The sequence below is a fragment of the Stenella coeruleoalba genome (genome assembly GCF_951394435.1).
Source record: "Stenella coeruleoalba genome assembly, chromosome: 17".
NCBI classification, from domain to species: Eukaryota; Metazoa; Chordata; class Mammalia; order Artiodactyla; family Delphinidae; genus Stenella; species Stenella coeruleoalba.
The window spans coordinates 67418710-67432085 of record NC_137163.1 but is presented as its reverse complement, the minus strand read 5'-3'; the positions used below and the strand labels follow the sequence as shown (position 1 = coordinate 67432085).

Here is a 13376-nt window from a genome sequence, read left to right as displayed (position 1 = left end):
TTATTGAAAACCTTATATGTTCAAGCCACTTCTTGGTCATCTCAGATAGATGCCACATCAAATCCCTAAGTCATAATTGCTGGTGACTGGCATAGAATAGCTATGACACTTTCTTAGGTACTTTATTAAATGTTTTACGTGGATTATCTCATCAAGTCATCAAAAACGAAAATCTGTTAAAGGTGTGATTATCATCATTCTCATTTTATGGGAGAAGAAATAGAGACCCATATAGGTGAATGGGCGTGCCCAAGCCAGGAAGCAGTGGAATGAGGATTCAAACCCAAGTTATGATGTTTGCTTATTTTGAGTTTAAACATGGTGTGCACCTTCCCACTCCACTGTGGTTCACAAACCAGCAGTATCAGCATCACCCGAGTAAGACAGAGATGCAGAATCTCAGCCCCACCCCAGATCTCCTGAACGGGAATCTCCATTTTAACAAGATCTTATCTGTATGTACATTACAATATGAGAAGCCCTAGTTTAGAAGGTCCATAGTTCCTTTGAAAATACATTTTTTCCTTTTCTTTTAAATAGAAATGTAGTTGATTTACAATGTTGTGTGAGTTTCAGGTGTACAGCAAAGTGATTGTTATACGTATATATGTATTCTTTTTCAGAGTTTTTTCCATTATAGGTTATTATAAGATATTGAATGTAGTTCCCTGTGCTATACAGTAGGTCCTTGTTTTGAAAATACTTTCTTGATTCAAGTAACTTTTACTGTATTCTTACAGTAATGAAGGAGGCAAACTAATAATGTGAGTATGACGGGGAGAGAGATCTTTTGATAAGGACTCATACCATTTCTGTTTTCTCAGTGAAGCAAACCTGCAGGTCACTGTATTCAGTGGCGAAGGGTGAAGGGACTGAGGCAACTACATTTACGTTTGCGTGTAACAAATACCTTGAAATATCATTATAAACTTTTTCATGGAAGTCCTTGAATCCTCTCCTGCGTTTTCTTGGTATCTTTCCACTTATACTATTGGTGGATGTCTCTGGACATTTTTATTGTACTATTAGTTTCTTCCGAACCAGCATAGCTGGAGAATTTGCTATGCACACTGAATCATATGGGGGTACTTAGGAAAAGTGGTTTTCCCTCCATTCCTGGAAGGGCACTTGGGAGGAGCTTCTCAGATCATGAACAACATCAAGAATATTTCAATCTCACTGGAGCAGCAAAGCTGTAGTGCTAAATCAGCTCTTTTATTTATTCAAACCAGGACAAATCTCAGGACCTTATCTTGAGGCTTTTATTCCTCATTTATAGTTAGTTTTTGCTAATCATCATTGGTGCCACGGTGAAAGGTAGAATGGGTTAATGAGATGCTCTGGAAATTGATTTATAGCTATTCTTGGACTTAATTATTTTAAAGAAAACCATTTTTCTGCCTTTGCCTATTTTTTAAAATAAATTTATTTATTTTATTTATTTATTTTTGGCTGCGTTGGGTCTTCGTTGCTGCGTGCGGGCTTTCTCTAGTTGCAGAGAGCAGGGGCTACTCTTCGTTGCGGTACGTGGGCTTCTCATTGCAGTGGCTTCTCTTGTTGCGGAGCACAGGCTCTAGGTGTGTGGGCTTCACTAGTTGTGACACGTGGGCTCAGTAGTTGTGGCTCACAGGCTCCAGAGCGCAATCTCAGTAGTTGCAGCGCGTGGGCTTAGTTGCTCCGCGGCATGTGGGATCTTCCCGGACCAGGGCTCGAACCCATGTCCCCTGCATTGGCAGGTCGATTCTTAACCACTGCGCCAACAGGGAAGCCCTGCTTTTGCCTATTTTATATTTACTGTTTCTGTTATTCTAGGGCTTAATTGTGTTAAGTAAGCTAATATTCTCTTTTCGCTTATTTACTATTTACTGTTAGATTCCTCAGCAGTTTCTTGCTTGAGACTTTAGGTGTTTTTTTCCCCTAGCTGACTGTTGGCCAAAAACCTATAGGAATACATTCCAGATGGAAATTTTATTACAGTGAACAATGACACATTTTCGCAATGAGTCAGCTTCAGAAGATGCTGTTTGGGAAAATTCAGGCACTCCCTGCTTAAAAAAATAATTATTCCATCTCCTCTCTGCTTCTTCAATATGGTTTTCTGTATTTTTTCTGCTTTGAGAAAATATTCATCCAATGTTTGATGCAGTTTTAGGAACCCTGACTTTAAGTTATGCATGCTTTTAATGAAAAAATTGTACGTTTAATGTTGATATAGGTATAAATAAGCATACATATGGTCCATAGATCAAAACGGGTGTGTAAAGATAAGACTAGCCATATTAGAGTGGTAAGATTTGGATCAGTCAATCATGTATTTTTTTAAATGTTCTTATTTTTTAAAATGTTAACAAGAATAGATGCTTCATTTAGCACAGCAGATTTAGTCACCCTTTAAAGAACTCTTTAAAAATTATTCAAAGAGACTCAAATTATTTGAAGAGATTAACAAACCCTTCCTGAATTTGCTGAATTAAAGTTATCTTTATTCCAGAGGTAATTGACAAGTTCAACACCATGGCCATCATCGACGGGAAGAAGGAGCACGTGAGTCTGACGGTGGATAACGTCCACCTAGAGTATGGCGTCGTGTACGAGTATGACAGCACCGCCGGGATCAAGTGCAACGTGGTGGAGAAGATGATCGAACCCAAAGGTTTCTTCAGCCTCACTGCCAAGGTACGAGCGATCCCTGCAAAGGAAGGGATTTTGTTCTTGGTTAAGCAGCTAAAACCCTCCCTCACTCCCACTTCAAAAAATGTAAATAGCTGTACATGTTTCAGCTGTCCACTCACTGAAGTTCTTTTTCTTTTTTCCCCCATTACTCAGTTTGTGTACAGTCTTTTTTTTTTTTAATTGATCTCTTGGAGCACAGTGTCATGTTAGATGGGACGCTTGCCCAGGCGAGCATTAGTTGATTTGGCAAAGGTGTCTTTGCATTTAGTAAGTTTACTACGTCTGTTAACTCAGTATCATGAATACGTTTCAGACGGTTTTCATGACAGGTGGTGCTTTCCTAAATGTACATAATCCTGTGAAGAATATTTGAAGTCGTAAAACGCATTCAAATTCTGCAAGTCTCATGTTTATTTCATAAAATTGCTCGAAGCTTAGAGATCAGTTTATGAATAGATCTTCAGGTATTTATACAATTCTTAGTTGCAAAGGATCTTGTACTTAGTCCTTAGACTACAGCAAAACAGGAAGGGAGAAAGGGGGTCTTCATCCAAATAGATAAAACATATGCTAAGTAAGAGGCGACCCTGTGTTTGCTTTTCATGATCCTTCCACAAGGTAAATCGATCAGACTCCTGTTGGACCCTCCACAGGTTGGAGCTTTAGTGTTCCATCTGCTTTTGTATAGCTTTGCCACCTTTATTTCTTCATTTCAGTTCTTCTTTTGAATGTGTGTAGTTGAGATAGATCTAGCATTAATAACATGTATTTTTTTATTTTAGCAGAAAAATAATATAAAAATCCAAATGCACTATTTCAAAAATAATTATTTTATGTTTTTGTTTTATATTCTGAAAGTTAACTTTTGAAAAAAATCCCATCATTCTGATGGCATTGTACCACTATATGTACCTACTGATAGAGAATCTGTATTTTCAAAATGCAACCCCTTCCCAGCTACATTATACTATTAAGAGGATCCATGGAAGAGTTTGGGATCAGGTTACTGTAATTATTTTATCTCATTTTCTAGCTATTTCAAATTGGCAAGATTACGTGGATTACTTTATATATGACAACTGTACAACTTAGTCTGCACAGATTTCTGTTTTACACATGAAGAAAAGAAAGTCAAAGAAATTACGAAATTTAACCAAGATCACACTGCTAATGCTAAAGTGAGCTCTAATTTCTAGACTAGTGATGAAACAAAAAACTCACACTCTATATTCTGCAAGACAGGGGAATGGAGGTGGTGAAGGAGGTCAAATAAACACAGCGTCTGTAGGTTGTCTCACACAATATTATAAAACTGTCAGGTAAGGGTGTAATCAGTCTTTGTGATCTTTGAACAATCATGAATGCTACATATAAATAATAAACATAATTAATTCCCAGTTCATGAGAAATTCTCAGTGATTCATGGTGTACACACACACACACACACACGCACACACGCACACACACACACACACACACACACACGCTGCCTTATAATTGATTAAAACAGCCAAAAGGATTTACTAGCTGAATACGTCATGTGGATGCTTTTATCTAACACTTTTATCAGATGGAGTTCAGACGCTGAAAGCAACAGTGCTTTTTACTTTATCAAGAGAAAGTCTCATGTATTCATTCCTTCAGCAAACATTTGTTAAACGCACTCTCTGTACCAGGCTCTCAGTAGCAAGCAAGGTTATGGTTTTCCTTAGTTTTTGTTGTTCTACTACCAAACTGAGAGAAAAAATGTTCTGAGTAACTCTGACTAACATATGAGAGTGTACACATCAGAGTGTACTGATTTATCCAGCAGGGAGTCTTTGAAGTCCCCTCACCTCCCTCAGGCAGCCTTTTATAGCCAGCAGAAGGGAAAACAGGAGATGCCAGACACAGAAGTCCATCACTTCACTGCCAGGGTTTATTGAACACACAAATCCCGGGCAGCTGAAAGCAGCAAGCACACCGGGGAGAGTCACCCTGTGCTGTGGAATCGTGAACATTTTGTTTGGCTGATTTTGAAGGTTTTATTTTCTTGTTCTATTTTGTGTGTGTGTGTGTGTGTGTGTGTGTGTGTGTGTGTGTGTGTCTACAGATTCTTGAAGCCCTGGCTAAAAGCGATGATCATTTTGTACAGAACTGCACCAGCCTTAACTCTTTGAGCGAGGTGATTCCTACTGACCTTCAGAGTAAATTCAGTGCTGTTTGCAATGAAAAAATTGAGCGCATATGTCAGAGAATATCCAGTTATAAAAAGGTAAAAGCTCTATGTATGTATTTTACAAGTAATTATTATTTAAATTGTTATTAATGTCAAATTGAATTCAATTCTTGATATTTTTCATTACTTATTTATGTACTGCTTTATTGAAATAATGATAACATTTATGTAACATTTTAGAGTTTTTTGAATGCCTTTACATCCTTTGCCTCATTTGATCTTTGCAAACTTGTAAGCTAAGCCTTTATTCCACATTTTCCAAAAATAATAACTGAGGCCTAAAGAATTAAATTACTTACTGGAAAGAATAGAGTTGGGGTTTAAATCCAGGCCACCTAATTCTGAAATCAGATTTTTATTATTACACTATAGTTCTTCTTTCCCTGTTCTCTTGACAGAGGGAACAGAGCCCTCAATCAGAAAGTACATGGAGCATCGGCTGTTTTAAATGGATTCATTGCCTCATTCATTTGACGTATTAATTGAGCACCTTTTGTGTGTGAAGCAGTGTTCTTGGTACCAGGAATACGGCAGCAAAGGAGAGAAGGTCTTTCCTCTCACGGTGCTTCCATTTGAGTGGGGGAGACAACAACGAAGTAAATAAATCTCTACAAAGGGGGAAATCAAAAATTGGAGAGAGTTGTGAGGAAAGCTACGGCGGGAAGTGCTAGGGTGGGAACTCTAGGCTGGGTGGCTATAGAGGAAGCCTCTCTGGGAAACTCATGTCTGAATGACAAGTAGAACTCTTCCTTTAAATGGGAGGAAAAAGCGTCCAGGTAGACAGAGCAGCTAGTACAGAGGCCCCAAAGCAAAAAGAAGGTCAGGGTGTCAGGGGAAGAGTGACCAGTCAGTCGTAAGGGCGGAGGCTTTGGCAGGGACAGGTATGAGGTGCCGTGGAAGCTCTTCGTACCTTTCGGGACTTTGGAAGGTGTTTGGATTTTCTTCTTACATCGATGAGAAGCAGTTGGAAAATTTTAGAAAGAAGGATGACTTCATCTAATTTAGGTTTTTGAAAGATCATGCCAATTCCTCTGTAGGAATGGATTGCAAGGGGCAAGAAGTGAGGTGTAGAGAGGGGTGGGAAGCGATTGCAATAGTCCAGGTGAGTGACGGTCATGGCTTGGACTCTGGGGAAGACAGAGGAGACAGAGAACATTTGGTGAACTCGAGGATATATTTTAGAGGTAGAATAAATAAAAATTGATCTCTAAAGCATATAGTAGGTTTTCTTTTTTTTTTCCTGTTTGTGTCAGTGGGAGGCTAGCTAATTATTTCCCTCAAAGTGAGGCTGGTTGCTTAAATTTTGGTAGTCATACTAGGAAATATTATTTATCCCAGTGTTTATGAATATGAGTTAACTGTCTATGTTTGGTATGGCAAATAAAAGATAAGTCAATATGTGTCCAGATATTTCCATACAAAAATAGGGAAATGTGTGAACGAATACCCAAGGGATTTCAATTTGGTTGCCTCAGGTAGGGGAAGGGGAAGCAGGCTCACTGTGTTTTTCTTTAAGCCTTTCCTACACTGTTAGGCTTGTTAAGTTGAATATGTATTGATGTCATAATTTTTTATAAGTCCATTTACATGAAGAAAAAATGATATTCAAGATCACTGCATAACTGTCACATCTGTTCACCTTCTTTCCATGATTGCTATTGACCTCTTTAAGTTTGGGAAAGATTCCATGGATATGTCCCGTTGAAGCTGAAGAACGGAAGATTTTCTTTTTACTTCTCCTGTCTCTATGAGAGGTGACAATGCTTTGAAGTGAAATTTAAAAGCTCTAAAAAAATGCAAATTAGTAGTCCCCTTTTGAACACATTTTGAAAAGAGAGTCATTCTACTTCAGAGATGGATCTGTATAAAGCATGGTAGGGTTCAGGCAGATTCTGGTTGTCAAGCTTGTCACTTGCATGTGTCATTTTTCTACCTTTTTTGGATTTTGTTCCTATTTTCTTCTCTCCATTCATTCAAACAGCAAAAGCAGTAGAAGTAGCTTAAAGAAATACACATAAGAAAAGGTAAAATATAGAAATAAAAATAAAACATTAAGATGAGGGTATATTACATAGGGTATTGATTCAGCTGCTTTAAGAGGGACCAAGACAACAGAGGCTTAAAACAGATAGAAAGTTTATTTCTCACTCATGTGAAAGTACAATCTGATAGGAGTCCAGTGAGGTGGGGCTTGATGATCTTCTAGGGATCCTTCTATACTTTTGTTTTCTCCCCTAGGATTTTGCCCTCTTCCGCAAAGCCAGACCTGGTGCACCACCACCATGTCTAAATGAATGCCCCTTAGAAGGGGAAACAGGAAGTGGAGAGTAAAGCACTTCCTTTTGAGGGCAGGACCCAGAAGTTGTACACATCACTACTGTTCACATCCTGTTGTTTAGTGAAAGGGAGGCTGGGAAATGTAGTCTCAAACTAGGCATCCATGTGCCAAACTGAAACTCAAGGAATTTTATTACTAAGAGAAAGAAGGAGAGGATGAATATTGGAGGAAAATGAGTAGGTAAATTTAGAGGTAAAGCTATATTAGAACAGATGGTATAGACCATCAGGGAAAAAGGGGCTATAGGTAAGCAGGTCCTAAGACTCTGTTTACTTGCTAAAGTGGAATATTGTATTTGGCCTTCAGCTTCCTGATGGCCAAAATGAAAAGGGAAACACAGTCCGTTACTTATTTATCAGCATCCCTGTGATACATACATGTTTCTTAAGAGAAGTAAAGGTTTTCTTGGTCTAAGTTCTAAAGGAAATCTCTCACCCTGGATTTCAAAGAGGCAACACCAGGAATGTCAGGGCAGTGTCCATAAACATAGCCCTGCAAAAGAAGCGGCAATTTGTTTTATGTGGAAGATATTTTTAAGACACTCTTTAATGAAAGAGCATTGGTCAGAAACTCAAGTTCACAAAAGCAAGTTTGTTGCAGGATGAGACAGGAAGACTGGGGAAATACTTACTAAATGTGTATCTTTTACATAGGCAACAGGGGCTTAAGTCAGTTATTTGAAGAAGTCTGCCCTCCCCCACGTACAATCTACTTGGCAAGAAAGGTCAAAATACATGAAGTGATAATAATACTACTTAGCCAACTAGGAGGTGTTGCCATGAATGGTTGAACACGCTGGCACCCAGCACCTTGCTCTATATGCTGGTCCTCTGTGCCGTTAGGGAGCGCACAACAGTTTATAGCAGTCTATATCAGGCATTGCATACTAGCTATATTTTACAGTTTGCCTGTGTTGTATAATCTTACCAACACAGTGATAGGAGATATTATCCGTTTCATCGATGAAGTGACTGAAGCTCAGAGGGATCAAGTAACTTTCCCAAAGGCACACAGCTGGGAGCGGCAGTGGTATTTGAACCTTGCTTCCTTTTATTCTAAAACTGGTTGTTGTTTGTTTACCTGTAGTTGATACTTTGCTACACAGCTGATGTGCTAAACAGTATGGTTCTGACTGCAAGGGCAATAGCATTTCAGTAATGGAGAAATCATCTCGGACTGAGTGGTCAGCAGAAGCTAGCTGCTATCAGCTGGAAAGATCTGTCAGAGTGAAAAGGAAGAGAGATGGCTCTCGAGTAAAGGGAGAGATCATAAATGAAGGCAAAGACTTAGAAATGAGATTGATCTGATTGATGAAGAGTTGACATACTGCCTGGGCCAGAAAGGAGGATTTTAGTTGGATGCAGTTAAAAAGGAAACCTGACAAAATGTGATATTTTTCCAGTGATTTTCTTTTTTTAATTTTTATTTATTTTTGGCTGTGTTGGGTCTTCGTTGCTGTGCATGGGCTTTCTCTAGTCGTGGTGAGCGGGAGCTCTTCTTTGTTGAGGTGCGTGGGCTTCTCATTGCGGTGGCTTCTCATTGTGGAGCATGGGCTCTAGGCGCGTGGGCTTCCGTAGTTGTGGCCTGCGGGCTCAGTAGTTGTGGCTCGCGGGCTCTAGAGTGCAAGCTCGGTAGTTGTGGCGCACGGGCTCAGTTGCTCCGCAGCATGTGGGATCTTCCCGGACCAGGGCTCGAACCCCTGTCCCCTGCACCGACAGGCGGATTCTTAACCACTGCGCCACCAGGGTAGCCCCTCCAGTGATGTTTTGAAGTGACATAATCATCAGATTTGTTTGTAAGATGTCCAAGTTGAGGGTGACTTGGACTCATGTAGAAAGAAGCATTGGGGACAGAGAGAAAAAGATCAATTCAAGCTGTGTGTAGGAGGAAAATATATACCGTCTATGATTAATTGGTTATGGTGATAAAGAAGGTGTTATTTCTTGGTTTCTAACAACAACCTGGTTTGCAATAAACTGAGAGATGTATGTTTTGGGGGATTATAAGCAGAGTTTTTCCCCAAATGTCGGAGATTCTCAACAACATTATCCTGGGGAGTGAGAAGCATCTTCCATTTCCTCAGGAGTAACTGGGCACCTGGGAAGCTTTTAAAGAAGAGGTGGACAGGCTACCGGGCAGTGCTTTGAAATGATAAAAAGAATGTCACTGAAGTTTGGAAAGCTCTCGTGTGCACATTGTTGCTGCTTGAGCCTCCAAGTAGCCATGCGTACTGAGTAGTCTTATCATCCTGCTTCTTTCTCAGGAAGTAAGAATTTGCTTCAAGTCACATACGTGGCAGGTAGCCAACTAGGTATCAGTCCTATGGAGTGCCGTCTCACTTATTTTTATTTTTAATTTAGAAATAAAGAGAAACTTGTAGTTAACCAGGACATGAGTGCTTTAAAAGCAGTCCTTTCATCATCCCTTCTTGACCGTAAACCTGTTTAGAATCACTGGCTATCTTTCTCACGAAAGAGAGAAACAAGGTTAGCAAGAGAACATTTCAAGGATCTTTTCTGTTTGAACAAAATGTCGATACCTAAGGTAACAGCCTGTCAGGTAAGGTCAGCTCCATCCACGTAACAGATGTGTGTCAACAGAAACTATAGCATTTGTGAATATATATTTTTAATTTCCACATATTTACTTTTAAACTATTATTAGCAACCTATTTGTCTCCCAGATGAAAGCTTCAAACAGCCCTCTTTGTATAAAATAAAATGTATCCATAGAAACTAAAATCTCAAAGAGGCTGGCTTTCCCTTATTATTTAGACTCTAAAAGTTTTACGTGTTAAAAATAGAAACCGGTTGATATTTCTACAGTTTCCATAGCCAGGCTGCTGCAATCACATTTAAGTTTTTGGCCAGCGTTATAGGCCACAGATGTTCAGACCTTACTGGGGACCTGAATGAACCCTAAGCTGGTATTCAATCTCTGTGGGGCAGGAAGTGTGGGCAGTCATTCCAGACATAAAAGTATGCACTGTTTGGAGGAACGTGCTCACTCTCTGTTGTCCTGAGAACTTTTAAAAATTCTAGATTCATTCTCTGTTTCCAAATAATTCCATAATTGGCCTTATTTTTGGCATTGGGGATACTTCTTCCATATAAGTATTTAATGAGCTTTTAACAGATAGTTCCTTTTTACACAAAAGTACTATCTGTAGGAATCTAAGTTTCACGTGGACTATTCTGAGTATCTTTAGTTATTAATGCCACATAATCCCCAAACGGATGTATGGATTGGGAAAACTGTGGGTAAAATCTCTCCCCGTGTCCTCTTCCCCTGATACAAAATTCCTATAGGTCCATGCCAGTGGGGTCTTACACTTCATTGAAGTGGGAGACTGTCTGCAGAATAATAGCTTACCTTTGTATTTTTTTTTGACTTGTAGTCAAATGACTGTAATTGGATCTAAATTTGTTGTCATGCTCAGTAATTCATGAGTTAACTACCAATGCATTAAAAACCTGAAATTCCTTTTCCAAGAATGACTTCTTCCTGTCAATACACAAATATGCCTTAATATCTGTATTAAAGATAAATATTTCCCTTGCCCGCCACTCTCCTCTCTACCTCCTCTTCCACATCTTTGATCTCTCTCCTAAAAAGAGCTACCTACACCTGCTGTCCATACCTGCTGTCCACACCTGCTGCCCACACCCACTGTCCATACCCGCTGTCCATACCTGCTGTCCACACCTGCTGTCCACACCTGCTGTCCATACCCGCTGTCCATACCTGCTGTCCATACCCGCTGTTCATACCCACTGTCCACACCTGCTGTCTCACTCACCTTTCGTTCTCAGCACACTGAAGGTGGGCTCTGGTTCCCTCCATGTAACTGAACTGGCCCTTTCTAAGGTCACTGGTGACCTATATTTTGCCAAATCTTATTCACTGTTGTCATTGTAGTCCTTGTTTTAGTAGCATCTGATGCAGTTGAGCTTGTACCTTTCTTAAGCAGTGTTCTGTGACATGACCTATGCTGGTTTTGTCCTTTCTTCGTGGCCCATTCATAGTCTCCTATGGTGATTCCACCTTTTTCGCCAACCTCTCATGCGGCAAAGTCCCACTTTGACTTTGACTTACTATGTTTATTGTTTGCCTCTCCCCTCATTAGAACGTAACCACCCAGAAGACAGGAATCTTTGTTCATTCACTGTTTCCCAATGTGCCTAGAACCGTGCCTGGTTTAGAGCACGCTGGATAGGTCATTGTTGGATGAATGAATGAAGCTGGTAATAAGCTTGGTCCACAATAGGTCTAAAGCATTTTCCATCCCAACTCATTCCCACCCCCTATCCCATACCCTGTACGTTTCTTTATTGCAAAATGGCAGTTTTTATTTATGGAAAAGAACTTTTGTCTTTCCTTGTGAGCTTCTCCAAAGCAGATGAGTGAGCTCAGTGTTTCATTTGATGTTGCTAAAGAAGGTGACAGGGCCACATTTCCAGGGCCTTTTACTACTGTATGACATGATCAGAGCATTTTCACGTGCCCACCACGGTCAGTACAAGAACTCTGCCTTCCTCATTTCAGGTCTGTTTCAGAAAGGGCTCACCATTAAATAGCAGGGCATGCCGTCTGCCAGCACATTTTTGATCTTCAAAATATATCCACATTTCCAGGACCCATGATTATGGGCCCCCCTCGCCCCCTCCCCCTTTCCTAGGGATACCCCAGGATGGAAGACAGCACTGCTTTCATAAGGCTCTTCCTTCTCCAAGAGAGGCTCGCATCAAAGAAGTTTCCACTTACTTTTTTTTTTTTTTTTTTCCGGTACGCGGGCCTCTCACTGTTGCGGCCTCTCCCGTTGCGGAGCACAGGCTCCGGACGCGCAGGGTCGGCGGCCGTGGCTCACGGGCCCAGCCGCTCCGCGGCATGTGGGATCTTCCCGGACCGGGGCACGAACCCGTGTCCCCTGCATCGGCAGGCGGACTCTCAACCACTGTGCCACCAGGGAAGCCCTCCACTTACTCTTTGAAAGAAACTAGGCACATTCAGACATGTGGCTACGCACCGTTCTGAGTGCATGGGGAGAGGGCATAGAAGACATTTGTATTGAGATAGATGTCGGAAAGCTGCAGGAAATGGGTCCCACTGAAACTAGAATCTTCCCCCTCCTCTGCCTGATCACTGTGGTGATACTTCATTACATCACCCTGTTCACTTCCTTCTCAGCACTTACCAAAACTTCTAATTATCTGGCTATCGTATTTATTATATAATTGTTACATATGTGTATATACACATATACAGTTGTATATATGTTTATACATATATGTTACATATAATTGTAATAGTATAATTGTTATATATAAGGATGATATATCGTTTTCACCTGTGTCCCCTACTAGACCGTGAATTCTGTGAGGGCAAGGGCTGTGTCTCCAGCATAGCACAGGATCCAGAATAGATGCTTCTTTTCATATTTTTGAATAAATGAATAATTGGTTAAAATGAAAGAAAGCCACAGAAGGGTAACTGCCTCTTACCATGGATGCGGTGACGTAATAAAATCGATCTCTGTGTCTTTGTGCCGTGGGAGCCTCATCTGAGATTTTTATCCTGCAACTACAGTGGAAAAGAACTTCTGAATGAAAGTTTTCATCTGGCCTTAAATTCTAGGTCTTTCCGAGATAAGTCTCCAGGTCACAGTTTCGTTATTAATAAAGAGAAAGTGATAATTCAGGAGTTCTCTAAATGCCTCCCTGTCTTTCAGTGTTTAGGCTATTTTCACTATGTATCATTATCAAATGTGTTAGTAATTTTGTTAATAGATTCCTGCATTTCAGTCCAGTTCTATTTAGAGTCCTACTATGCGCTAGCCCTTTGCTGAGATACATAGCTTCTGACATGTGATTTGAAAAGAAAGTTTAATATACTTGTAAGATAGTTCATATTCTAATGGTGAGCTAGTAAGATGTGATTTTTTATATCATATCTTTATTCTTGAATTTAACCTAGAAAAGTTAGACAGTAACTGGTAGTAGTCTTAATTTTTATTCTCTTCAATGTCCAGATTACTACTCTACTAGTGGAATAAATAGATAGAATCTGGTTATCGTTTCCAAGGAAGAAGCGAGCATAGATATTATTTAATCCACATTCCATATTTTACTAGAAATGACAAAGAGACAG

General features: G+C 40.1%; 1 protein-coding gene across 9 annotated transcripts in view; it reads left to right on the top strand.

The window, feature by feature from the left end:
* PREX2 (phosphatidylinositol-3,4,5-trisphosphate dependent Rac exchange factor 2) overlaps window positions 1–13376 on the top strand; it is a 359933-nt gene that overhangs the window by 152062 nt on the left and 194495 nt on the right. For 8 of the 9 annotated variants that reach the window (XR_013824731.1, XR_013824732.1, XM_079902442.1 and 5 more), the window contains 2 exons: window positions 2492–2676; window positions 4766–4927. Coding sequence is in view for 7 of the 9 variants with exons in the window: in XM_079902442.1 (XP_079758568.1) it covers window positions 2492–2676; window positions 4766–4927 (347 nt within the window). In the remaining 2 variants the exon portion in view is untranslated. The remainder of the gene's footprint in view (window positions 1–2491; window positions 2677–4765; window positions 4928–13376) is intronic. The other variant, XM_079902440.1, reaches the window with a different exon arrangement.